Here is a 25,175-nt window from a genome sequence, read left to right as displayed (position 1 = left end):
ATAACAAGAGTTATATAAACAGTTACTACAAAGAAATTATGTATAATTGTAATGAATCATACACGGATTGTTATTTCAAGAACTATATATATATTATTTCTTTGCTTTTTTAATAGATACTGATGGGCTAGCATCCATCTTAATTTTCTAGTCATTAAACATACATATTACACATCCATATACATCGATATAAAATCAATAAATATTCAACAATTAATTACAAAGTCACGAGTATATTTAATTCAAGAAATTTGTCATTAATGTTTAATGAGGGAATTTCACCCATTATCATGTGTAAATATACTTGCAAACTTGGCTTTATTAATCAAATATTTTTCATTCAAACACTATTTCTTGAACATTAATGACTCTCTGAGTGCTGTTGAAGCCATTCCTGGATGGCAGAACGAAGAACATGATTTGGAATCAGATCGTGATGAGGAAGCACCAAATTTGTCATAGGTGATGTGTTGTGTCTTCCGTTCAACCATGTCTTGATTGCCTCAGCTTCATATGTAAACCCATCTGCTGCGATGCATGGATTCTTCATGATTTCCTGTAATGGGTGAAAGACCAAAAAGAAAAAATTACAAAGAAACAAGAAGAATAAGAAGAAGAAGAAGAAAAAGTTGTCTAGGCATTTATATGCTGCAAAAAATGCTACTGATAATCAAAGCAATAGTCTAGGCATTTATGTGAAACAGGAATGTGTTCTGTCATTTTTGTTTTCATTTTTTCTCTTTTTCTAATTGGATTTCACATCACCGGCAATAAATAAATAAAAAAAATTATATTGCATTTATTTGGATTGCACTTAGTCGCAACACCAAGAAAATAGAAGGGGAAACTATATATATACCTGCATTATTGGACATATAAAATGTGATGGCACATGTTCTTCATTAAAAGTTGAAGATCCAACATATAAGAGTGAAGCAGCCTTTACCAAGGGTTCAATCGTTGCCCAAACTTGACTCATATCAGGGCGTCTTCTTCTTGATATCTCAGCACACCTCATACCAAGTTTAGTTAACTTTTTGGCTATGTCAAACGGCCATTTTCCGGCAGATTTGTCAACTATAGACAACAACCTACCAGCTTGGGTGGCTTCCTGCACTTCATTTGCAATATTCAGTGCAGGCTTTCCTGTCAGAAGACGAAGCACTATTATACCAAAAGAGTAAACATCGGATTTTGGTGTCAATTCCCCAGTTGAAAGAAATTCGGGGTCAATATATGCAAATGTTCCTGCAAGATGAGTGGTACGATATAAGGCAGTTGTGCTTGTATCAGATTGGTTTATGATCTTGGAAATACCAAAGTCACTGAGTTTACTAATGAAATTTGAATCGAGAAGAATATTATCTGGTTTGAGGTCGCCGTGGATAACAAGGTGTGGTTTATTTGAGTGGAGGAATACAAGACCTAAGCAAATCTCACTGATGATGCGAGCCCGGACTTGCCATGTGAGAGATGAGGTGTTATTTGCACAATTTAACCGATCCTCAAGGCTTCCATTAGGCAAGAACTCATAAACGAGTGTCGAGATTTCTGAACATGATCCTATTAGGTTGACAATATTTGGGTGTCTAACTCTATTGAGAATAGCAACCTATAAAAATAAAATAGAATTTGATGTTTTATTTTGTTTATGAAATAGAGTCCATATAATAAAGATAATGCATTGGGTACCAGCACAATTTGATGAGGATTAAAATGATGAAAGAAATATCAGGAATTATAATTTGGCTTGTTTGACTCAATTAGGCTTTCCATTAGTACATAAATTGCCTTAAATGTTGTGACTTGTTGCAAAATATAATATTACTATCTTTAACATAATTTGTTACCTCTTGCTGGAACTCTGATAACCCTTGTAAGCTCTCTGAATTCAACTTTTTTATCGCCACTGTGGTTTTCCGAAGAGAGCCCTTATAGACACATCCAAATCCACCTTCTCCAATCTTCAACGAATCACTAAAATTTTGAGTTGCTTGTTCCAGCTCACGCAATGAAAACTGGGAGCCTAGTACCATATCAGAATTACCAAAAGAGTGCTCTTTCTGTCTTCCCAATTGTTGAGCCTCTTTAATAGCATTATCACGCTCTTGCTTTAGCTTATTATAACCTATTTCTAAATCATAAATGATTTCTCTCAATTGCTGCTTCTGCTTATCCAACTCATTTCGTTGAAGTTGGTTCTCCAATTTCAGTTGTTCGATTTCCCTTTTAAGAAGATCATTTTTGTCATTTTCTCTCTTTTGGATTTCCTCAATTTCTTTCTGATGTTGTTTCTCCTTTCGAATTTGCTGCAATTGTGAATTTTTTTTGCTTAATTCTTTTGGCCTGATAATATATTTACTAACAAAATTTCTTCTATGAAAATATAATATTCATTCGATATTTCTGTGTAAGTTTCTTCAAGCATGAGATAAAGAGCCATATTTAACGCTGAATTAATCAATAAATAAGAATGTTGAATTTCTTTTTAGTTGAATATATATATATATATATATGTATATATATGTGTGTGTGTGTGTGTGTGTGTATATGTATGTATGTATGTATATATATATATATATAGACACACACACACACATACACACACACACATAGATAGATAGATACCCCATTACTTCATGCCCCAATCGTATTCCAACATCTTTATCTTCAATTTCAAAGTTTAAACAGACGATCCGAACCGCTCAACGGGATACCCACATTAAAATATGATTGGAGAACAAATTTTAAAATTTTTGGAATTTTTTTACTATTTTTTAAGATAGATATAAAATCAGTGTTTTTAGATGGTCCACAATTTCCTGAAAAAACAGTGATTTTGTACCTATCTTAAAAAAAAAAAATTCAAAAAATATATAATTTGATCTCTAAGTACATTTTAACATGGATATCATGTTGAGCAGTTCAAATCTTTTATTTCGACTTTGAAATTAAAGATAAAGATGTTGGGATACAATTGGGACATGAAGTAATGTGACGTTTGAGCCCTTCTCATATATATATACCAATTTAGCACCATACTATTATCATTTTTTTTAAGAAAAGAAATTAAATTTACTCCAAAAACTGATAACATGTTTCTGTGGTTGTTTTAATTGGTCCCTTCTAATGAAATTTGTTTTCTAAAAGTCTTTTTGTATCATTTGTTTCTTTTTATTTGTTTATTAGTTCAAGTCAATTATTATTAGTAGTAAATATTTGATCACAATTCATGCTTCATGACCATACTAATATTCCAGTTGCTCCCGGTAAAATAATTATCTTGTATTGATCATGCTAACCTTTTTCTGTTATGTCATCAAGGTACATATTTTTCAACACATTTTAAGTATATTTAAAGAATAACAGTTCATAAAATAATAAAAACAACAAAGATAGAGAGGGGCCGAGGTCATTCCCTTTGATATATTAGACTTTCGGAAGAACAAAAATTTAGGAAAAATCTTATTTATGATTTTTCTTAGGTAGCAGAGCAAAAACTTAGAAATTCAATTGAAAGAAAAGAAATTGAAATCAATTTGAACAAGTAAGAAGGAAAAAGAAAATTGAAATAAAGAATTGTGATCAAGAGTAAGTGGAATGATGCACCTCTTCAGATGTGGCCTCTGTCAAATCTGATTTGGGACACCTAAGGAAGACAAAAAATATATGTCATCAAAGCTTCTTATGTGATTATTAGAAAATAGATATAAACAACCAGAACTGATGTAATCCCATAATTAAGCCAACCCGAAATACAGAGAACTCAGCCTGAACCAAAAGGATTAAAGCTCTATTTTTTCAAATCAGTATGCATTTTTGTTTCTCTGTCTTTTGATAATGTGTACAAAATGAGAAATAAGTTTACGCAAAGCTCGGTTAACTAAAGGGCTAGTGAGATCCTAACAAATGTTTTGCCCAGTTGTCAGTAACCAAGGCAATCTAATCACATGGGAGACTTACAAAAGCTTAATAGTAATTAGTACCTAGTGAATAGCAGATTTCCAATAACATCTATAAACCATATATTGCATGATGGATTTGCCTTCTCTACCAGTGATGCTGATACTATACTGCATTTGAAAAGGCACTAGAAATCAACACTGAGGAGATATGCCATGTTCCAACTTTTTTGCTACTATGGATGATTGATTTTCAATCATCGCAGGTAAACTCAAATGATACCAGTTGCCTACCAATAACAATCTTCAATGGTGTTGGTATGGTCTGGAACAAAGATTCCCAAATATGCAAAAAAACTGCAAATTAAGTCTAATTAGGCCTTGATAAATGCAATTATCGTCAGTTGTGTAGCATGCCCGTAATGGAGGATAAAATCAATTCAATTTCAGACTCAAGCTATCTTTGAGATATCCACCAACAAAGGTTCAAAAAATTGTTGCACCCACTGTGTATTTAAATTGTTGATTCAGACTCATTTTTTGCAGTTGTAATTATGTAAAGTGAAAAAATCAAGATGTACATGACTATCTTATCTTAATACCTGTTTGGAAGTGACCAAATTACAAGATTCTTGATCGCCCTCAAGTCAATCAGCTCTAAAATCGCTTCTGCTATAGTCACCTCTGAAGATCCTTGAGTTTGACAATGGCCGTGTATCAGTTTCTCAGCTTTAAACTTCATTCAAGTGAAACAGTGGATACAGTGTGTTAGTGTATAGTTAGTAGCACATCGAGGTTCATTCAAAAACAATACCGTAATTAAATTTCTGAATATTTTCATCAGGAGATATCCTAATGACCTCTTTTGACTGAGAGGAATTTTTTGTTATTTACATCAGGAGATATCCTAATGACCTCTTTTGACTGAGAGGAATTTTTTGTTATTTACATCAGGAGATATCCTAATGACCTCTTTTGACTGAGAGGAATTTTTTGTTATTTACAATGATATCAATATCATGTTATGGGTTCCCAAGTGAAAAAGAGAAAAAAAAGGCATATGTGTACATTAAAGTTAATTAATTAAAAATAAATTTCACCTTATGTATTGCACACTGAACCACATATTTGTCTAGAAATTTATTGCAAGTATCCCTCCATTCATTGAGAAATGCATCTGTTTCATAATGGAAACAATTGCATGAGTATGACATTTAAATGCAGAATGGATTTTTTTGGACTCTTCTGGTGCATAAAATTGGTTACCAATGAGATAAGCTTCCATTTACTACCAGAAAAGGAATCAAGATAAGGATTGGACCCAATTAACATTAATCTTTTATGGGTTATTGGAAATTCAGCTTTCAAAAATTCAGAATCAATTTTTAATGAAATTACAAAATTTCATAATTGACGGACTTTGTGTGGGAAGCGAGGCGCACAATCGCAATCAGAAAACAATATAACCCACAGTACTCTTGGAATAAAATTATTTCAAGTGAAGATAACTCACAATATTGTGGATGATTGGGAGCTAAAGTAGGGATGATGGAAGTGGCAATGATATTAGTTTCATCCTTTGGAAAATGGTTGAGCGCCCATGAAAGAATATGCTTTCCTTTATCATAGTCTGAAGGCAAACAAACATGCACCTTTTGTTCTTCCTTTACCTCTGCTGTTGCCATTAATTGTTGATTCACTTATTGAAAAATTCAGAGCTTGCACTAAGACCTTGTTATAAGCAACCACCACCTCCAAAACCAAGAATAGATTTTCTGACGTGACAGAAACGTTGCATTAGCAAAATGAACAATTAAAATTGTATTAGTTAAGTTTAGGAGGAGAGAAGAAAGATGCCCAACAAAGAAGAAATCAACATCAATTTATAAGGGGTTGACTTCACTTTTGGGCTTCATTGAATATGTCTTCTTAATTTTTTTTATATAGAACTTGGCAGATGCGTCCCTTGAAATTTTCATTGGTTGCACAAATCATCTTCAAATTTAGAAACGAGCAAAATAAAATCAGGTCTAATTAACTGAGATCAACAATATATTTTACAGAAGCTGTCCTTTGTATGTAATTGTAACTTCGGATATGAAAACAAAAAAAAAGTTATCCGCATGAGCATAATAAAAAAAATTAGATTAGGACACTGAAATATAAAATATAAAATGAGTACGGTAAGTAGTTTGAACTCAACTATTAATTAGTCTCCACGATAAAAAAAATTAAAAAAAATTAAAAAAAAAAAAAAGAAGTAGAAAGTAGAGTTTTAATCACTAACTTACATCCACACAATTAGTATTTTACGAGGGAGACTAAACTATAAAAACACTTTAAAAATTTACCAAAAATAAAGAGTAAAATTCCTAATTTGTATTTATGGGGGTAGCTCAGTTATTCTGGGTCTCCTTTAGATCTGCTCTTGATTAACCATTAAGTATGAAAACTTCTACGGTGCAGATAAGATACAAAAATTCATATTAATTTATCTATTTGATTACCTAGAAAGAAAAAGAAAAAAAAAACACAGAGACTGATAATGGGGTGCACTAAGCAATTAAAAAAATTGAATACCAAAATAGAATACGAATTATACCAATTGAGGGACAAAAACAGAATAAGAAACAAATAGGAAAGAAATGAGAGATACAAGATAACAACATCACATAATTATTTCAACACATTTATTAGATAAGTTTCTCAGGAGTGTGATCGATATGTTTCTCAGGAGTGTTAGTGAGCAAAATTTTAAAAATTTATTAGATAAGTTTTAAGTGATGAATTTAAAGAGTTGAAATTTATCTATTTCATTAGTGATGCATGTACATATAAAATTTTGAAAGTTTTGAATCATTTAGTATAAGATCAAACAGTAAAAAAAGTGATGAAAAATAAATACATAAAACAACTTATAAAATAATTTATAAAATGTCTATTTTTTTACCACTTATAAATTTTTACTAAATGAATTCAAACCTTCTAATAAATTTCATGTATATGTCATCACTCATGAAATAAATGGATTTCAACGCAAATATGACAGAACATGCATGAGAGATGCAAGATAACAAAATGAACATTACAAGGGGTTGACTTCACTTTTGGGCTTCATCGAATATGTTCCCTTAATTAATTAATTTATTTAGAACTTGGCTGATGCGTCCCCTTAAAATTTTCATTGGTTGCACAAATCATCCTCCATTTTTTAAACGACCAAAATAAAATCAGGTCTAATAAACTGAGATTAACAATATAAGTTACAGAAGCTGTCCTTCGTACGTACAATAATAAATTTGTAAATTTGAATGTGAAAAAATTTAAGTTATCCCTAGGGGCAGAATAAAAAAATGTAGAGTAAGAGACTGAAATATAAAATATAGAATGTGAAACGTCAAATCTACCGTAACTGTAATTTGAAATCAACTATCTTCACGGACACAAAAAAAAAAAAATAATTACTAAGTTACACAGCTACACATTTAGTATTTTATGAGGGACACTTAACTACATAAAAACTTTACAAAATTACAAAATATAAAAAGAAAAATTCCTAATTTGCATTTATGGGGGTAGCTTAGTCATTCTGGGTTTCCATTAAATCTTCTCCAGATTAACCATTAAGTATGAAAACTTATACAGTGCATATAATTGATACAAAAAAAATGACATTTAATTTTTTTTTCTTATTAATTTATCTATTTGATTACCTACAAAAAATAAAGACAGAACACATAGACTGATAATGGGGAGCCACTAATTAAGCAATTAAAGAAATTGAATACCGAATTTCATATGGGGCCTATATATGTTATTGACTATGATACCAGTTGCTATAATATTAATTACCTGTGGAGGGACAAAAACAGAATAAGCAACAATTAGGAAAACAAACATGAGGTATACAAGATAACAACATCATGTTTTAAATTGTGGCCATATTTTGCGATTTAAACATCTAAAACAGCTGATTTGAGCAGCTTAACTTGATCTTCATATTAAAATGTTGGTGGAGACCAAATTTTATATATTTTTTAGAAAATTTTATTATTTTTTTAGAAAAGTACATAATCGCTATTTTATGGTGTGTCATTGATGGTTGGGTCCCGTATTCACGTTTGTTCGAGTTACTAACGGATTAGGGGGTAGGGACCATGATTCGAAGTTGAATCATTTGAGTTTTATTATTTGTTAAGTGGATAGTTAAGCCTGGGGAATTAAATTAGGTAGTGTTATTACAAGAACAGGTGATTTATATCATAATAACATTGTATAATACAAGAGTTAATATAAACAGTTACTACAAAGAAATTATGTATAATTGTAATGAATCATACACGGATTGTTATTTCAAGAACTATATATATATGATTTCTTTGCTTTTTTAATAGATACTGATGGGCTAGCATCCATCTTAATTTTCTAATCATTAAACATACATATTACACATACATATACATCGATATAAAATCAATAAATATTCAACAATTAATTACAAAGTCACGAGTATATTTAATTCAAGAAATTTGTCGTTAATGTTTAATGAGGGAATTTCACCCATTATCATGTGTAAATATACTTGCACACTTGGCTTTATTAATCAAATATTTTTCATTCAAACACTATTTCTTGAACATTAATGACTCTCTGAGTGCTGTTGAAGCCATTCCTGGATGGCAGAACGAAGAACATGATTTGGAATCAGATCGTGATGAGGAAGCACCAAATTTGTCATAGGTGATGTGTTGTGTCTTCCATTCAACCATGTCTTGATTGCCTCAGCTTCATATGTAAACCCATCTGCTGCGATGCATGGATTCTTCATGATTTCCTGTAATGGGTGAAAGACCAAAAAGAAAAAATAACAAAGAAACAAGAAGAATAAGAAGAAGAAGAAGAAGAAGAAGAAGAAGAAGAAGAAGAAGAAGAAGAAGAAAAAGAAGAAAAAGTGGTTCTTTGGATGATTGTGATTTATTTGGACCAAAAAATTATCCAACCCAGTTGTATAAGATCCGTAAACAACTAAAGATGCATAGTTTTGTTTTGCATCTCCCATTTCCACTATACAAGATCTCTGTTTTGCAATGCATCTCCAAAAAAATACATTTAAAAAATCTCCAAAAACAGTGAATACAATTAAATACGTTTTTAAAAAATAAAATTTGTATTTAAATTGATCAAATTTACAAAAAAAATTTGTAAATTAATTCTGAAAATTAACCATGATATAGAAAAAGAAATAATTTTCGAAATTTGTTTTTTATAATTTCAAATTATTCATTTTTTCTTAAACATGAAATTAATTTTCGGAACAATTCGTGTTATTTATTAAAACCAGAATACATGCTATAAAAGCTCTGATACCAATGTTAATTAACGGATAGAACTTACAAATTACTCCGTTAATCTTCGTGCAGAAGCGGATCTTGCAAGCGTAGCAGTATCACTGGTTCTGCAAGGAATCACAAGCCGAAGCCGGAAGCCCTACGTTTTCCACGACCTAAGACCTTCAAGTATTAACATAGTGCTCCTTGGTGCTCTCTATCTTTTCTCTCTATTTTGGCAGCCACTATACATACGTTTTTGTACTTATTATCTGAGAGAGAGATATATGGATGGTTTATATAAAACCAATGCATCTATTCATAAAGGGTCTGCACCTATTCATAAAGGGTTGGCATCTATTCATAACGGGTCGGATATTGGATTTGGGTTTCACATAACGGGCGTATTATTTAATAAATCCAACACATATACATGGTTCCCTTGTGGAAACCATGTCAGATCTAAAAAAAAGGTGCTAAAACAGGTGATTATACACAGTCATAGTAACCGTGTATGATTGTTATGAATCATATACAAAAGTTTTATAAAGAAATCGTGTATGTTATCCCTCGTACACGGGTTGTTTTCAAGAATAGTATATAATTTTTTTGTATTTTTTAATAGATTATTGATGGGCTAGCTAGAATCCAAATTAATTCAAGAAATATTTAACATTTACAAAGTCACGAGTATATATAATTCAATTAAAAAAATTGGCGGTAATGTTTAATGTGGGAATTTCAGTCATGAGTATATATAAATATACTTGGAGAATTGGCTTTAGTAATCAAATATTGCACTCAATCACTATTTCAAGCCATTCCTAAATGGAAGAACGAAGTACACGATTTCAAAGCAAGAGAAAGGAAAACACATAACAAGAGTGATTTGGAATGGATGACAGATTAAGATTGTGGGTGCTGCTGAAGCCATTCCAGCTGGATGGTAGAATGAAGAACATGACTTGGTATCAGATCGTGATGAGGAAGTACCAAGTTTGTCATAGGCGATGTGTTATGTCCTCCGTTCAACCAAGTCTTGATTGCCTCCGCTTCATATATAACTAAACCCATCTGCTACGATGCATGGATTCTTCATGATTTCCTGTAATAAAGGTTGGAAGACCAATAAACAAACAAAAAAAATAAGAAGAAAAAAAAAGTGTCTTTGTATTAAAATGCTGCAAAAAACAAAAGATTTTTCGGAGGACACCAAGAGCTTGTGAAACAGGAAAAGTGTTCTATGAATTTTGTTCTACTTGAATTTCACTTCACCAGGCAATAATATAAAAAAATTCTATTGCATTTATTTCGATTGCACTTATTTACAATACCATGAAAATAGAAGGGGAAACTATATATATACCTGCATTATTGGACATAGAAAATGTGATGGTACATGTTCTTCATTAAAAGTTGAAGATCCAACAGACAAGAGTGAAGCAGCCTTTACCAAGGGTTCAATCGTGGCCCAAACTTGAGTCATATCAGGGCGTTTTTTTCTGGATATATCAGCACATTTCTGACCAAGTTTAGCTAACTTTTTAGCTAGGTCAGACAGCCATTTTTTGGCAGATTTGTCAACTATAGACAAGAACCTACCAACTCACATGCCTTCCTGCACTTTATTTGCAATATTCAGTGCACGTTTTCCTATCAGAAGACAAAGCATTATTATACCAAAGGAGTAAACATCAGATTTTGGTGTAAGTTCCCCAGTTAAAAGAAATTGGGGGTCAATATATGCAAATGTTCCAGCAGGATGAGTGGTACGATATATGGCAGTTATGTTTGTATCAAATTGCTTAATAATATTGGAAATGCCAAAGTCACTGAGTTTACTGATGAAGTTTGAATCGAGAAGAATATTATCTGGTTTAAGGTCGCCATGGATCACAAGGTTTGGTTAATTTGAGTGTAGGAATACGGGACCTAAGCAAATCTCACTGATGATGCGAATCCGGGCTTGCCATGTGAGAGATGAGGTGTTATCAGCACAGTTTATCCGGTCCTCAAGGCTTCCATTAGGCAAGAACTCATAAACGAGTGCCGAGATTTCTGAACATGATCCTATTAGGTTGACAATGTTTGGGTGTCTAATTCTATTGAGAATAGTAACCTGTAAGAACAAAACATAATTTGTTGTCAAGAACTATAAATTTTATTTTTATTAAACAGAGTCCATATAATAAAGATAATAAATTGGGTACCAGCACAACTTGTGAGAACTAAAATGATTTAAAAATTATCATGAACTGTAATCAGGCTTGGTAACCGCTTAATTAGGCTTCCATTAGTACATGAATTGCCTTAAATGTTATGAATTGTAGCGAAATGTAGTATTACTATCTTTAGCATAATTTGTTACTTCTTGTTGGAACTCTGATAACCCTTGTAAGCTCTCTGAATTCAACTTCTTTATCGCCACTGTGGTTTTCCTAAGAGAGCCCTTGTAGACATCCAAATCCACTTCTCCAATCTTCAATGAAGCACTAAAATTTTGAGTTGCTTGTTCCAGCTCACGTAATGAAAACTGGGAGCCCAGTACCATATCATAATTACCAAAAGAGTGCTCTTTCTGTTTTCTCAATTCTTGAGCCTCTTTAATAGCATTATCACGCTCTTGCTTTAGCCTGTTATAATCTATTTCTAAATCAGAAATGATTTCTCTCAATTGCTACTTCTGCTTATCCAACTCATTTCGTTAAAGTTGGTTCTCCAATTTAAGTTGTTCATTTTCCCTTTTAAGAAGATCATTCTTGTCATTTTCTCTCTTTTGGATTTCCTCAATTTCTTTCTGATGTAGTTTCTCCCTTCGCTGCAATTCCGTTTCTAGGCTGAGATGAAGGGCCATATGTAACCCCAGATCAATCTATAAATCAGAATGTTGAATTAGTTTTTATTGAATATATACCAATTTTTCACCATACTGTTATCATTATCATTTACTTTATAGAAAATAAATTAAATTTACTTCAAAAACTGATAACATTTTTTGTGGGTATTTTAGTTGCAACCTTTTAATTAAATTTGTCTTCTAAAAGTCTTTTGTATCATTTGTTTATTTTTATTTGTTTATTAGTTCTAAAGTCAATTCTTAATAGTAGTAAGTATTTGTAATTAAGTAGAAATCATGGTTCTTGATCATGCTAATATTTCAGTCGCTCCCAGTAAAGAAATTATATTGTATTGATCATGCTAACCTTCTTGGTAACCCCTTTTTCAGTTAGTTGTTTCAGTATATTTAAAGAATAACAGTTCAAAAAATAATCAAAACAACAAAGATAGAGAGGGGCCGAGGTCATTCCCTTTGATATATTAGATTTCGGTAGAACAAAACTTTAGGGAAATCTTATTTAAAAATTCGTGCAGTAATTAAAACAAAACAAAATTTAAAACAACTCAAAACAGAAAACAGTGCAGCACAGTAAATTCTGACCCTTTGGTACTAAAACAGTCATAACTTATTATAGAAACTCCAAATGACTTGAAACTTGAACCATCAGAAACTAGACTCCAAGAAACGTCAAATAGACTCATCATTTGCCCAGAATGATCTCGAATTGCCCTTTCAAATTCGCTCATTAACCAGCCTCAAAATCTGTCCACTGCAGAATTCAACGGGATCCTAACTTTAATAACATAATTAAGTTTATATTTTCAACATTCCCCCTTAAACTTAATTTCGGTCTATTCTTCATTTTCGATTTGTCATCCGCAGCTGTCTCCTTGTGCTTCGTCTCAGTCTTCTTCGCCTTGGCTCTTCTTCCATCGACTTATTTTCTTTTGAAGAACTTTGTATTTCACTTCCTCGGTTTTGCTGCGGTCTTGTGCTCCTTCTTCCTCTTTTCTTTTTCTTTTCACATCTTTTGCGAGGTGCTGCTCATTTTCTGATTCTTCATAATCGATCAAATTATCTACTTCACATCTGCAAATCTTCAGAAAGCATTAGCGTCTATCTTTCCCATCACATATGGGATCCATACGGCGCGTTCCTCTAACGCTGCCACCTGCACTTGAAGTCATCTTCATTGATGCTTCATCTTCTTCTTCTTTTTCTTTGACGCTTGCTTTCAACTTCCACAATGCTCATCGTCCCACTCGACGATACTTGCGGTATCTTCTCTCGATCTCGGCTGTTCCTTGATACTTGTCACTTATGATTCTTGTTGTCTTGTCTTCGTATCATCATCAAAACTTCTTAATTGTTCACAGCGAATCACAGTGCCATCCTTTGACAGCTTCTTCTCGATTCATTGAGCTAGCATGCGTCTTCGCTCCTTGCTTGCTTGCAAAATCAGTTGTGGTTTCATCTCCTCTGCCATCCAATTGCCTGACTCTTCAGGTCATGTATATGTGAGTTTCACACCCACACCGCGTCTCCACACCGCGTCTCATGTGGTTTTACACCACATCTTCTCATGGTCTTCGAACACTTCCAGCAATCACCTCATCGTGTCACTGGTTCTCTTATCCTGGCATTCATTGCGCAGGCTCTCTCGTGAGACATTACTCACGTCGGCTTCATTCACCGATTCTTCAAACAAAGACCATTGGCAGAAACTTCACCACACTTTAATCACATTCGTCGCTTGATATATATCACCAACCATTGACAAGTCTTTTTTTTCTCCTTCTCGCTTTTTTTAATATGAACACTCTCTAAAAAAAAAAAAATTATCTTCTTTTTTTTAAACATGCTATATTTTTCTCCTCAATTATTTTTTTACTAAACCGACATTTTTTTAATAGCCATATTTTATTCTCTTTCCAACACTTTTTTAAATAAAACCAATATGCTATTTTTTCTCTCATTCTTTTTTCATAACTATATTTTTTTTTCCCTTCCTTCACTCATATTTTTTTAAACACTCAAACTCAAAAAATGCAACAAACTCGATAAAAAAATGACACTCAACTTTTTTTAAACAAATAACAACTCATCATATTTTTATTTTCTTCTTCTCGGTCATCTCTTTTCTTAATGATTACCAATCGACAGTCACAATTCATATATCCTTTTCTTCTTTTTCTTTTTCTTTTTTTTTCTTCTTCGTTTTCTTTTTCTTCTTCTTCTTCTTAACCATGGTTGAACTCTCTTTTATCTCACCAAGCTCTGATACCAATTTGTTAGTATTTGATATATATTTCGGTGGAGGGAAGAGAGACACAATTCTCAAATAACTCTTTTATTATTCAAACTATCTTTTGTATTTTCTCTCTTACATTCTTACAAGAGAATACAACTCTATTTATAGCCTTAGACATGACTCTTAAATTCGTGCAGTAATTAAAACAAAACAGAATTTAAAACAACTCAAAACAGAAAACAGTGCAGCACAGTAAATTCTGACCCTTCGGTACTAAAACAGCCATAACTTATTATAGGGAACTCCAAATGACTTGAAACTTGAACCATCAGAAACTAGACTCCAAGAAACGTATAGACTCGTCATTTGCTCAGAATGATCTAGAATTGCCCTTTCAAATTCGCTCATTAACCAGCCTCAAAATCTGTCCACTGCAGAATTCAACGGGATCCTAACTTTAATAACATAATTAAGTTTATATTTTCAACACTTGATAGATGCAATTATCATCAGCTGTGTAGCATGGCCGTAATGGAGGATCAAATAAATTCAATTTCATATATCAGACTGAAGCTATATTTGAGATATCCTATATGCCAACAAAGGTTTAAAAAATTGTTGCACCCCCATAAGAACAGACTGTGTACATAATTGTTGATTCAGATTTTTTTTGCAGTTCTATTTATGTAAAGGTAAATAAAATCATGATGTACATGACTATCTTATCTTAATACCTATTTGGATATGACCACATTACAAGATTCTGGAGTGCCCTTAAGTCAATCAGCTCTAACATCCCTTCTTCTACTTCATCAGTCTCGTGTATCAGTTTCTCAGCTTTAAACTGCATTCAAGTGAAACAGTGGAGACAATGCATTAGTGTATATTTAGTAGCACATTGAGGTTGGTTCAAAAATAAAACCGTAATTAACTTTCTGAAGTTTTCATCAGGAGGTACCTTAATGACCTCTATTGACAGAGAGGAAGTTTTTGTTATTTACAAAGATATCATGTCATGGGTTCCCAAGTGAAGAAGAAAAGAAAAGACATATATATGTCTACATTAAAATTAATTAATTAAAAATAAATTTCACCTTCTGCATTGCACACTGAGCCAGATGTCGCTCTAGAGTGTTATTTATTAATCGATCTGTGTCAGAATGGAAACAATCGCATGAGTATGACATTTAAATGCAGCAGGACTTGTTTGATTTTTTGGACTCTTCTGATACATAAAATTGGTAATCAATGAGAGAAGCATCCTTTTACTACCAGAAAAGAAATCAAGATAAGGATTGGAACCATAAAATTAGAAATTTTCAGAATTGGGAGACTTTTTATAAAATTAGAAATTTTCAGAATTGGGAGACTTTTTATGAAAATCGAGGTGTACAAGCGCAATCATAAAACAATATGATGTACAGTACTCACTCTTAGAATAAAATTACTTCAAGTGAAGATAACAAAAATCTTTCAAAATTAAAATGATTGCAGCAGCATTGGTAGACAATATACAAGCTCACTATTTCCGGGAACTAAAATAATGGAAGTGGCAACAATTTTAGTTTCATCCTTCGGAAAATTGTTGAGCGCCCATGGAAGAATATATATGCTTTTCTTCTTGATAGTTCATAGGCAAAGAAACATACACCTTTTGTTCTTCCTTTACCTCTGCGGTTGTCATTGATGATTCGCTTATTGGAGAAAAAGAGAATTCAATAAGATTGTTATAAGCATTTTAATTAGTTATGGTTAGGAGGAGAGAAGAAATCATCATTAATAAGGACTTGACTTCATTCTTTGGGTTCCATTGAATATGTCCCCTTAATTAGTTTTTTTTTAGAACTTGGCATGCGTCCCCTTAAAAATTTTCATTGGTTGGACAATTCTTCCTCAATTGTCGAATGGAGCAAAATAAATTAGGTCCAATTAACTGAGATGAACAATATATTCTAGTACGGAAGCTGTCGTTTGCATGCAAAATAATATCTTTCTAATCAATTTGGATTTGAAAATTTTAAGTAATCTGAAGAGGCAGAATAAAGAAAAATAGAATAGGAGACTAAAATATAAAATATGGAATGTGTGGTAACTGTAATTTGAACTCAACTACTCAAGTCTGCACGGCCACACAAAAGTAGTGTTTTAATTACAAAGTAACAGCCATACACATTTGGTATTTTATGAGGGAGACTAAATTTTATAAAGAGTAAAATTCCTAATTTGCATTTATGAGGGTAGCTTATTCATTATGGGTTTCTTTTAAATCTTCTCATGATTAAATATGAAAACTTCTACAGTGCAGATCGATAAGATCCAAAAAATACAACATATAATTTTTCTATAAAATGGGGAAACAGAGAGACTGATAATGGGGTTTAGGGTTTAGAGGCCACTAAGCAATTAAAGAAATTGATAAACAAATTTCATATTGGGCCGATGTTATTAACAAATTGAATAACAAATTGGAAACAATTACTTATTGAGGGACAAAAAGTCAAAAACAGAATAGGAAATAAATAGGAAAGAACATGAGAGATACAAGATAACAACATCACATGATTATTTCAAAACATTTATTCCTAAGCTTTGCCTAGTAAAAAAAAATATATCATTTTCCAGCAACACTACCTAATTTGCTCGGACTTAAGAATCCGCTTAATAAATAGAAAAATAAAAAAACTCAAATGATTCAGTTCCGAATCATGGACTCAAATTTCATCTTTATAATCCCATTAATATCGATTTCTTTGATTAAACTACTGGGATCATTTTGATCCTCCAAAATTCCAGCTACGTCAGTTAGTAAGATCAACTTTTCGGCACCCACAGCAGCAACAGCAATCTCTCCTGCTGCTGTGTCTGTGTTGATGTTGTACCCCTAATACCATAAGTCAATTTAAAATATAGGTACAAAATCGTTGTGGTTTAGAAAATCTTGGACCATAAATAATAGAGATTTTGTACCCATCTAGTAAAATAGTAAACAATTTCCAAAAAATATAAAATTTGGTGTCCACCCATATTTTAATATGTAGATGATGTTGAGCGGTTCGGAACGGCTGTTTGGACCTTAAAATTGCAATACATTGCTGCGAATTAAACCATGGGTTTAATTTGTGATGGATATTAGCCATCTCTTAATATATATAAGAACTCTTAAAAGTATACACTACTACAAAATAGGCAACTATACATGATTAAAAAAGCTAATGACACACAATTTCCCAACTGGGTCTGCCAACATTGTGTATGAAAGTGTCAATACATTTGTACACGGTAGCGGAACCGTGGCAACATACAATTTGCATACAAGGTTCCTACAAAGGAACCGTGTGGGGTCTAAAAAATAAAGTGCTAAAACAGGTGATTTATACACAATCATAATTATGTATAATAACAAGGGTTATATAGACGTTTACTACAAGGGAACCGTGTATGTTTGTAATGGATCATACACGGTTTATATAAAGAAACTGTGTCTGTTATCCTTCATACCCGGTTTGTTTTCAAGAACCGAGTATGATTTCTTTGTTTTTTTCTTCTTCTTCTTCTTTTTTAAGATTACTGATGGGCTAGCATTCATATAAATTTCCAACATTTACAAAGTCATGAGTATACATAAATAAATAAAATTGCCAGTAATGATTAATGAGGGAATTTCACTCATGAGTACATATAAATATACTTTGAAAGTTAGCTTCATTAATGAAATATTGTCACTGAAACATTATTTCAAGCCATTCCTAAATGGAAGAAGGAAGCACACGATTTCAGAGCAAGAGAAAGGGAAAGACATAACAAGAGTGCACACCAAATCTTAACAAACTTCAGTACAACTTCAACCGTATGACAGATTAAGATTGTGGGTGCTGGTCAAGCCATTCCTGGATGGCAGAACGAAGCACATGATTTGGAATCAGATCGTGATGAGAAAGCACCAAATTGGTCATAGGCGATGTGTTACGTCCTCTGTTCAACCATGCCTTGATTGCCTCGGCTTCATATGTAAATCCATCTGCTGCAATGCATGGATTCTTCATGATTTCCTGTAATGGGTGAAAGACCAAAAAGGATAAAAAGAAAAAAGTGTTGTGGCATTTATATGCTGCAAAAAAAGCTATTGCTTATCAAAGCAATAGTCTATGTAATTGTGAATAATTAAAAAAAAAAAAAGGTAAGATGAGGCAGTTTAACAGGTGCAACTTACAAAGATATTTTAGAAGGAAACTATATATATACCTGCATTATTGGACATATGAAATGTGATGGTACATGTTCTTCATTAAAAGTTGAAGATCCAAAAGATGAGAGTGAAGTAGCATTTACCAAGGGCTCAATCATGGCCCAAACCTGACTCATATTAGGGCGTCCTCTTCGGGATATATCAGCACATCTCAGACCAAGTATAGCTAACTTTTCGGCTAGATCAAACGGCCATTTTCCAGCAGATTTGTCAACTATAGACGACAACCTACCAGCTCTCATGCCTTCCTGCACTTCTTTTGCAATATTCAGTGCACGCTTTCCTGTCAGAAGACGAAGCACTATTATACCAAATGAGTAAACATCTGATTTTGCTGTTAGTTCCCCAGTTGAAAGAAATTCGGGGTCAATATATGCAAATGTTCCTGCAAGATGAGTGGTACGATATAAAGCAGTTGTGTTTGTATCAGATTGCTTTATGATCTTGGAAATGCCAAAGTCGCTGACTTTACTAATGAAGTTTGCATCAAGAAGAATATTATCTGGTTTGAGGTCGCCGTGGATCACAAGGTGTGGTTTATTTGAGTGGAGGAATACAAGACCTAAGCAAATCTCACTAATGATGCGAATCCGGGCTTGCCATGTGAGAGATGAGCTGTTATCAGCACATGCCAACTGATCCTCAAGGCTTCCATTAGGTAAGAACTCATAGACGAGTGTCGAGATTTCTGAGCATGATCCTATCAGGTTGACAATATTTGGATGCCTAACTCTATTGAGAATAGCAACCTGTAAGAACATAACAGAATTTTCTATTAACAACTTTGAATTTAATTTTAAGAAATAGAGTTCATATAATAAAGATAATAAATTGTGTATCAGCATAACTGATTAGAATTAAAATAATTAAAAAAAGAATCATGAACGGTACGTAATTTGACTTGATTTTCCCCTCAAATAGCCTCAATTAGTCTAAAATAGTTGAAAAAAAAACTTAGATTGAGACCAATCATATGGACTATTTAATTCGTACTTTGACCAGTACATGTATTGCTTTAAATGTTATGAGTTGTAGAAAAAATGTACGTAGTATTACTATCTTTAGCATATATAATTTGTTACCTCTTGCTGGAACTCTGATAAGCCTTGTAAGCTCTCTGAATTCAACTTCTTTATTGCCACTGTGGTTTTACGAAGAGAGCCCTTGTAGACGCATCCAAAACCACCTTCTCCAATCTTCAATGAATCACTAAAATTTTGAGTTGCTTGTTCCAGCTCACTCAAGGAAAAATGGGAGCTCAGTACTACATCAGAATTAGGAAAAGGGTGCTCTTTCTGTTTTCTCAATTCTTGAGCCTCTATAATAGCATTATTGCGCTCTTCTTTTAGCTTGTTATAATCTATTTCTAAATCATGAATGTGCTTTTCTAATTGAAGTTGGATAAGCTGCTTCTGCTTATTCAAATCTTCGAGTTGGATAAGATTTTCATTTCGTTGGTTTCTGAGTAATTGGTTCTCCAATTGAAGTTGCTCATTTTTCCTTTTAAGAAGATCATTCTTGTCATTTTCTCTCTTTTGGATTTCCTCAATTTCTCTCTGGTGTAGTTTCTCCATGCGCTGCAACTCCATTTCTAGGCTGAGATGAAGGGCCATATTTAACCCGGGATCAATCTATAAATCAGAATGTTGAATTAGTTTTTATTGAATATATACCAAGTTTGCACCATACTGTTACGATTATCATTTACTTTAAAGAAAAGAAATTAAATTTACTCCAAAAACTGATAACATTTTTGTGGATGTTTTAATTGCAACCTTCTAATTAAATTTGTCTTCTGAAAGTCTCTCTGTATCATTTTTTTTATGAATTCTAATTAGTAGTAAATATTTGTAATTAAGTTGAAATCATGCTTCATGACCATGCTAATATTTCTGTATCATTTGTACGTTTATCAATTCTAAAGTCAATTTTTATTATATTGATCATGCTAACCTTTTTCAATTATGTCATCAAGGTACTTATTCTTCTACACATTCTCAGTATATTTAAAGAATAATAGTTCAGAAAATAATACAAACAACAAAGATAGAACAAAAATTTAGGGAAATCTCATAGATGATTATCTATTTTTCTTAGGTAGTAGAGCATAAACTTAGAAATTCAATTAAAAGAAAAGAAATTGAAATCAATTTGAACAAGAAGGAAAAAGAAAATTGAAATAAAATAAAAAATTATGATCAAGTCAATAAGTGGAATGATGCACCTTTTCAGATGTGGCCTCTTTCAAATCTGATTTGGGATACCTAATGAAGCCAAAAACACACGTCATCGAAGCTTATGTGATTATTAAAACTTAGATATAACCAACTAGAACTCGATTAACCCAATAATTGAGTCAACCCGAAATACTGAGAACTCAAACTGAACCAAAAGGATTAAATTAAAGCTCTATTTCTTGAAATTGATATGCATTTTGTTTCTCCATCTGTTTATAATGTGTACAAAATGACTTGACTAGTGAGTACAAACCCCTAATAAGTTTACCCAAAGCTCGGTTAACCGAAGGGCTCGTCAGATCCTATCTAAAAAGCACCAAGATACAATTAAAACCAACCAAATATGAGCAGAAACGTTATGTCGGTTAACTGTAATTTGTCAAAATAAAAAATAAGATAATTGTACTCAAAGCACCCATCCGCATCACTCAACCTAATATGGCAAATACTAATGAAGTAGCTTAATAGTACCTAGTGTAGATCAAGGCAATCACATGGGAAACTTATAAAAGCTTAATAGTACCTAGTGTAGATCAGTTTTCCTTTTTGAATAAACCATATCTTGCATGATGGGTTTGCTTTCTCTTTGACACGTTCTAACACTTCACTGCATTTGAAAAGATGCCAGAAATCAACACTGAGGAAATCAGGCATGTTCCGACTTTTTTGCTACTAAGGATTTTCAATTATGTAAAGTAAAAAAGATCAAGATGTACATAACTTTTTTTCTGTTCTAATTATGTAAAGTAAAAAAAATCAAGATGTACATAACAATCTTATCTTAATACCTGTCTGGAGAAACCCCAATTACAAGATATCTGATCACCCTTAAGTCAATTAGCTCTAATATCCCTTCTACTAGATCACCAGTCCCGTGAAACAGCTTCTCAACTTTAAACTGCATCCAATTGAAACAGTGGAGACACAGTGCATTAGTGTATATTTAGTAGTACATTGAAGTTCATTCAAAAATAAAACCGTAATTAACTTTCTGAAGTTTTCATCAGGAGATATGCTACTGAACTCTATTGACTGAGAGGAATTTTTGGTTATTTATAAAGATATCATGTCATGGGTTCCCAAGTGAAGAAGAAAAGGAAAGACATATGTCCACAATAAAGTTATTAAATTAAAAATAAATTTCACCTTCTGCTTTGCACACTGATCCAGATGCTTTTTTAGAGTTTCATCCATCCATCTATTGACAAATGCATCTGTTTCAAAATGGAAACAATTGCATGATTATGGCATTTAAATGCAGCAGCACTTGTTTGATTTTTCGAATAACTCAGCCGAGTCAAGCACTGTTCATCCGAGTTTTGCCGAAAAACTCGCACAGGCGTGAGACTCGGGTGAAACTCGGCCCGGTCCCGCCCGATTCCGAGTTGACTCGGAATCGGCCGATTTCTGGAACCATAATTTGGACTCTTCTGGTACATAAAATTGGTTATCAATGAGATAGGCTTCCATTTACTACCAGAAATGGAATCAAGATAAGGATTGGAACCAATTAAAAATAATCTCTTATGGGTAATTGGGGATTTAGCTTTCCAAATTTCAGAATCATTTTTTTTATGAAATTAGAAAATTTCAGAATTGAGGGACTTTGTGTGGGAACCGAGGTGCAGAAGCTCAATCATAAAAGAATATGATTCACAGTACTCTTAGAATAAATTTACTTCAAGTGAAGATAACAAAAATCTTTCAAATTTAAAATGATTGCAACAGCTAGCATTGGTAGACAATATACAAACTCACTATATTGTCGATGATTGGGAGCTAAATTATCGATGATGAAAGTGGCAACAATTTTAGCTTTATCCTTTGAAAAATAGCTGAGCGCCCATGAAAGAATATGCTTTCCTTCATCATAGTCTGAAGGCAAACAAACATACACCTCTGCGGTTGCCATTGATGATTCACTTATTGGAGAAAAAGAGAGCTTCCACTAATACCTTGTTATTATAAGCAACCACCACCTCCAAAACCAAGTATAGATTTACTGACGTGACAGAACCGTTTCCTGAGCAAAATGAACAATTAAAATGGGATTAGTTATGTTTGGGAGGAGAGAAGAAAGACGCCCAATAGAGGAGATCAAATCAACTTTAATAAGGTGTTGACTTTACTCTTTGAGCTTCATTGAATAGGTCCCGTTTAATTTTCATTGGTTACACAAGTCATCCTCAATTTTTCAAACGAGCGAAATAAAATCAGGTCCAATTGACTAAGATGAACAATATATATATATTATATATATATATATTATATATATATATATATATATATATATATATATATATGAGATGGGCTACGGTCAGCCATGGAGTAAAATGAGTTGGTGCTTCACGGCACTATATTTTTATTTTGAAAATTCAAATGACCGATCCGAACCGCTCAACCTGATCTCCATATTGAAATGTGCTTGGAGACCAAATTTTATATTTTTTGGAATTTGTTTACTATTTATTAAGCCACTTTGAAAATCGCTGATCCAATGGTTCAGAAATTTTTACTGTTTTTTACTGTTCACAGCAAAACAGTAATTTTCAAAATTGCTTAATAAATAGTAAAAAAATTTCAAAAAATATAAAATTTAGTTTTCAAGCACATTTCAATATGAAGAACATGTTGGAAGGTTTGAATCGGTTGTTTGGATTTTCAAAATGAAAATATGACATGGAGTACAAACGCGTTTTACTCCATGGCTCACCGTAGCTCATCTATATATATATATATATATATATGGAAGCTGTCCTTGTTTGTAAAATAATAACATTGTATATTCGGTTATCAAAGAAGTTATCTGCAGGGCAGAATCAAAAAATTTAGATTAATTAGGAGACTCAAATATAAAATATAAAGTGTGAAATATCATATGCATGCGTTGTAACTGTAGTTTGAACTGAACTACTCAAGTCTCCATGGCCACACAAGAAAAGTAGAGTTTTAATCACTAATTACAACCACTCAACTTTGAATTTATTTTTTATGAAACATGCATATAATGAAGTGGGTACGAACACAACTGATGAGAACTAAAATGATGCAAAAAATATCATATATATACTGTAATTTGGCTTGGTTGACCCCTCAATAAGGCTTCCGTTAGTACATGTATTGCCTTAAATGTTAGGAGTTATAGCAAAATGTACATAGTGTTACTATCTTTAGCATATATAATATGTTACCTCTTGATGGAACTCTGATAAGCTTTGTAAAATCTCAGGGTTCAACAAGCTAATAGTCTAGGGGTACAGATTTGAAGATGAAGTCCTAGGAAGTTGAAGGCAAGGAAAATTTGTGATTTTTACTAATGCAGGGGCCTTTTTGCATAATTATATCATAAGTGGTAGTGTTAGTAGGTGCTCCTGTTAGACTATATGTTTTCTTTGCAGGTTATTTTCGTTGGTATTGTCTTAATGCCACGTTTTGTTGACCTTTATTTTGTTTGTAGCTATTGTTGTGGTACCAGTGTTGGTACCGGTTCACAAATACAATGTAATGTGGTTTTCGTTCTATTAATGGAAATCGGTGGATTTATACCCACTTCTTTAAAAAAAAAAAACGAACAATAGAGAGATTAACAATTTAATGGTATTAGTTATGTTTAGTTGAAAGACGCCAAATAGAGGAGAAATCAACATTACTAATAAAGGGTTGACTTCACTCTTTGGGCTTCATTGAATATGTCTCCTTTAATTTTCATTGATTTGCACAAATCATGTTCTAGAAACAAAACCTCGAAACCAAATAATATGAGAAAAAGAGAACAAATAATGAAGAAATAAAAAATTTAGACCAAGACAGGAAAAATGGAGAGAGAAGAAAGCGACGTGAGAGAGTTGATTTCACTCTTTGGGCCATTGAATAAGTCCCCTTCATTTTTTTTTCTTTTTTTTTTTGTTTTGACAACTTGGCACATGCCGAAATTTTTACTCATATCATCAATTAAAAAACAAATACAGAAATTCCCTCGAATTTTTTTTAAGTCCCAACCGCTGGTTTTTTCAATGATTGTTTCTTTTTGTTTTAATTATCAAACAAATAGCACATAGACGAAGGATTAATTGAGAAATAAAATTGTTCATCAATTAAATCTTTTTAATTATTAATATCAATCTCATAATGACTAAATTACAAAACAAAACTGACTAAATGGCATAACAAAATTGAAATACTCGGGGGCGCACTCACACACAACTGTGGGGGAGCTGCCCCCTCCCGCTCTCCTCTTCAATTTTGAAATTCAATGAAAAATATGGGTTCGGTATCACTTTGCCTCTTCCTGAAAATTATTTTGCCTCTCTCTCTGGAACTGGAAAGTCCACCAAGCCCGTCCAAAAGATTTGTTAATGAGAAGCTTTATTGTT

The 25,175-nt window shown here is 32.7% G+C and overlaps 3 protein-coding genes across 3 annotated transcripts in view; all 3 read right to left on the bottom strand.

Moving 5' to 3' along the window:
* The window catches only part of LOC144549142 (uncharacterized), a 72,971-nt gene extending 67,364 nt beyond the window's left edge, over positions 1 to 5,607 (bottom strand). The window contains exon 1 of the mRNA XM_078297881.1: positions 5,416 to 5,607. Within this exon, the coding sequence (XP_078154007.1) occupies positions 5,416 to 5,587 (172 nt within the window). The 5' untranslated portion in view covers positions 5,588 to 5,607. The remainder of the gene's footprint in view (positions 1 to 5,415) is intronic.
* Positions 174 to 15,457, bottom strand: LOC144549144 (U-box domain-containing protein 70-like). The gene is made up of 7 exons (XM_078297884.1): positions 15,414 to 15,457; positions 15,054 to 15,163; positions 3,987 to 4,073; positions 3,610 to 3,649; positions 1,851 to 2,309; positions 860 to 1,612; positions 174 to 556 (listed from the first exon to the last, which is right to left on the bottom strand). Exons 1-7 carry the CDS (start codon positions 15,420 to 15,422, stop codon positions 362 to 364), a joined length of 1,653 nt encoding a protein of 550 aa, XP_078154010.1. The 5' UTR covers positions 15,423 to 15,457; the 3' UTR covers positions 174 to 361.
* A 2,609-nt stretch (positions 15,458 to 18,066) lies between these two features.
* On the bottom strand, positions 18,067 to 22,770 carry LOC144549143 (U-box domain-containing protein 70-like). Its single transcript, XM_078297883.1, has 8 exons — positions 22,561 to 22,770; positions 21,949 to 22,016; positions 21,591 to 21,700; positions 21,326 to 21,409; positions 20,790 to 20,829; positions 19,648 to 20,148; positions 18,562 to 19,314; positions 18,067 to 18,368 (listed from the first exon to the last, which is right to left on the bottom strand). The coding sequence occupies exons 1-8, from the start codon at positions 22,712 to 22,714 to the stop codon at positions 18,177 to 18,179; spliced, it is 1,902 nt and encodes a 633-aa protein (XP_078154009.1). The 5' UTR covers positions 22,715 to 22,770; the 3' UTR covers positions 18,067 to 18,176.
* Between the last annotated feature and the right edge of the window lie 2,405 nt (positions 22,771 to 25,175).

This window comes from Carex rostrata, chromosome 34 (assembly GCF_964058835.1).
Source record: "Carex rostrata chromosome 34, lpCarRost1.2, whole genome shotgun sequence".
NCBI classification, from domain to species: domain Eukaryota; kingdom Viridiplantae; phylum Streptophyta; class Magnoliopsida; order Poales; family Cyperaceae; genus Carex; species Carex rostrata.
The sequence above is the reverse complement of the archived record's forward strand: the minus strand, read 5'-3'. Positions and strand labels throughout refer to the sequence as shown.

Bases quoted from the DNA above. Each gene is read 5' to 3' on its own strand.
- LOC144549144 (XM_078297884.1), bottom strand. The intron at 4,074-15,053 runs GTATTAAGATAA...TTTCAAATGCAG, and splicing joins ATGTGGTCATATCCAAATAG to TATAGTATCAGCATCACTGG. The intron at 557-859 runs GTATATATATAG...CACCCATTACAG, and splicing joins TTATATGTCCAATAATGCAG to GAAATCATGAAGAATCCATG.
- LOC144549143 (XM_078297883.1), bottom strand. From the start codon at position 22,714: ATGGCAACCGCAGAGGTGTATGTTTGTTTGCCTTCAGACTATGATGAA. The intron at 20,149-20,789 runs GTGCATCATTCC...CTAGAAATGGAG, and splicing joins AAGAGGCCACATCTGAAAAG to TTGCAGCGCATGGAGAAACT. The intron at 18,369-18,561 runs GTATATATATAG...CACCCATTACAG, and splicing joins TCATATGTCCAATAATGCAG to GAAATCATGAAGAATCCATG.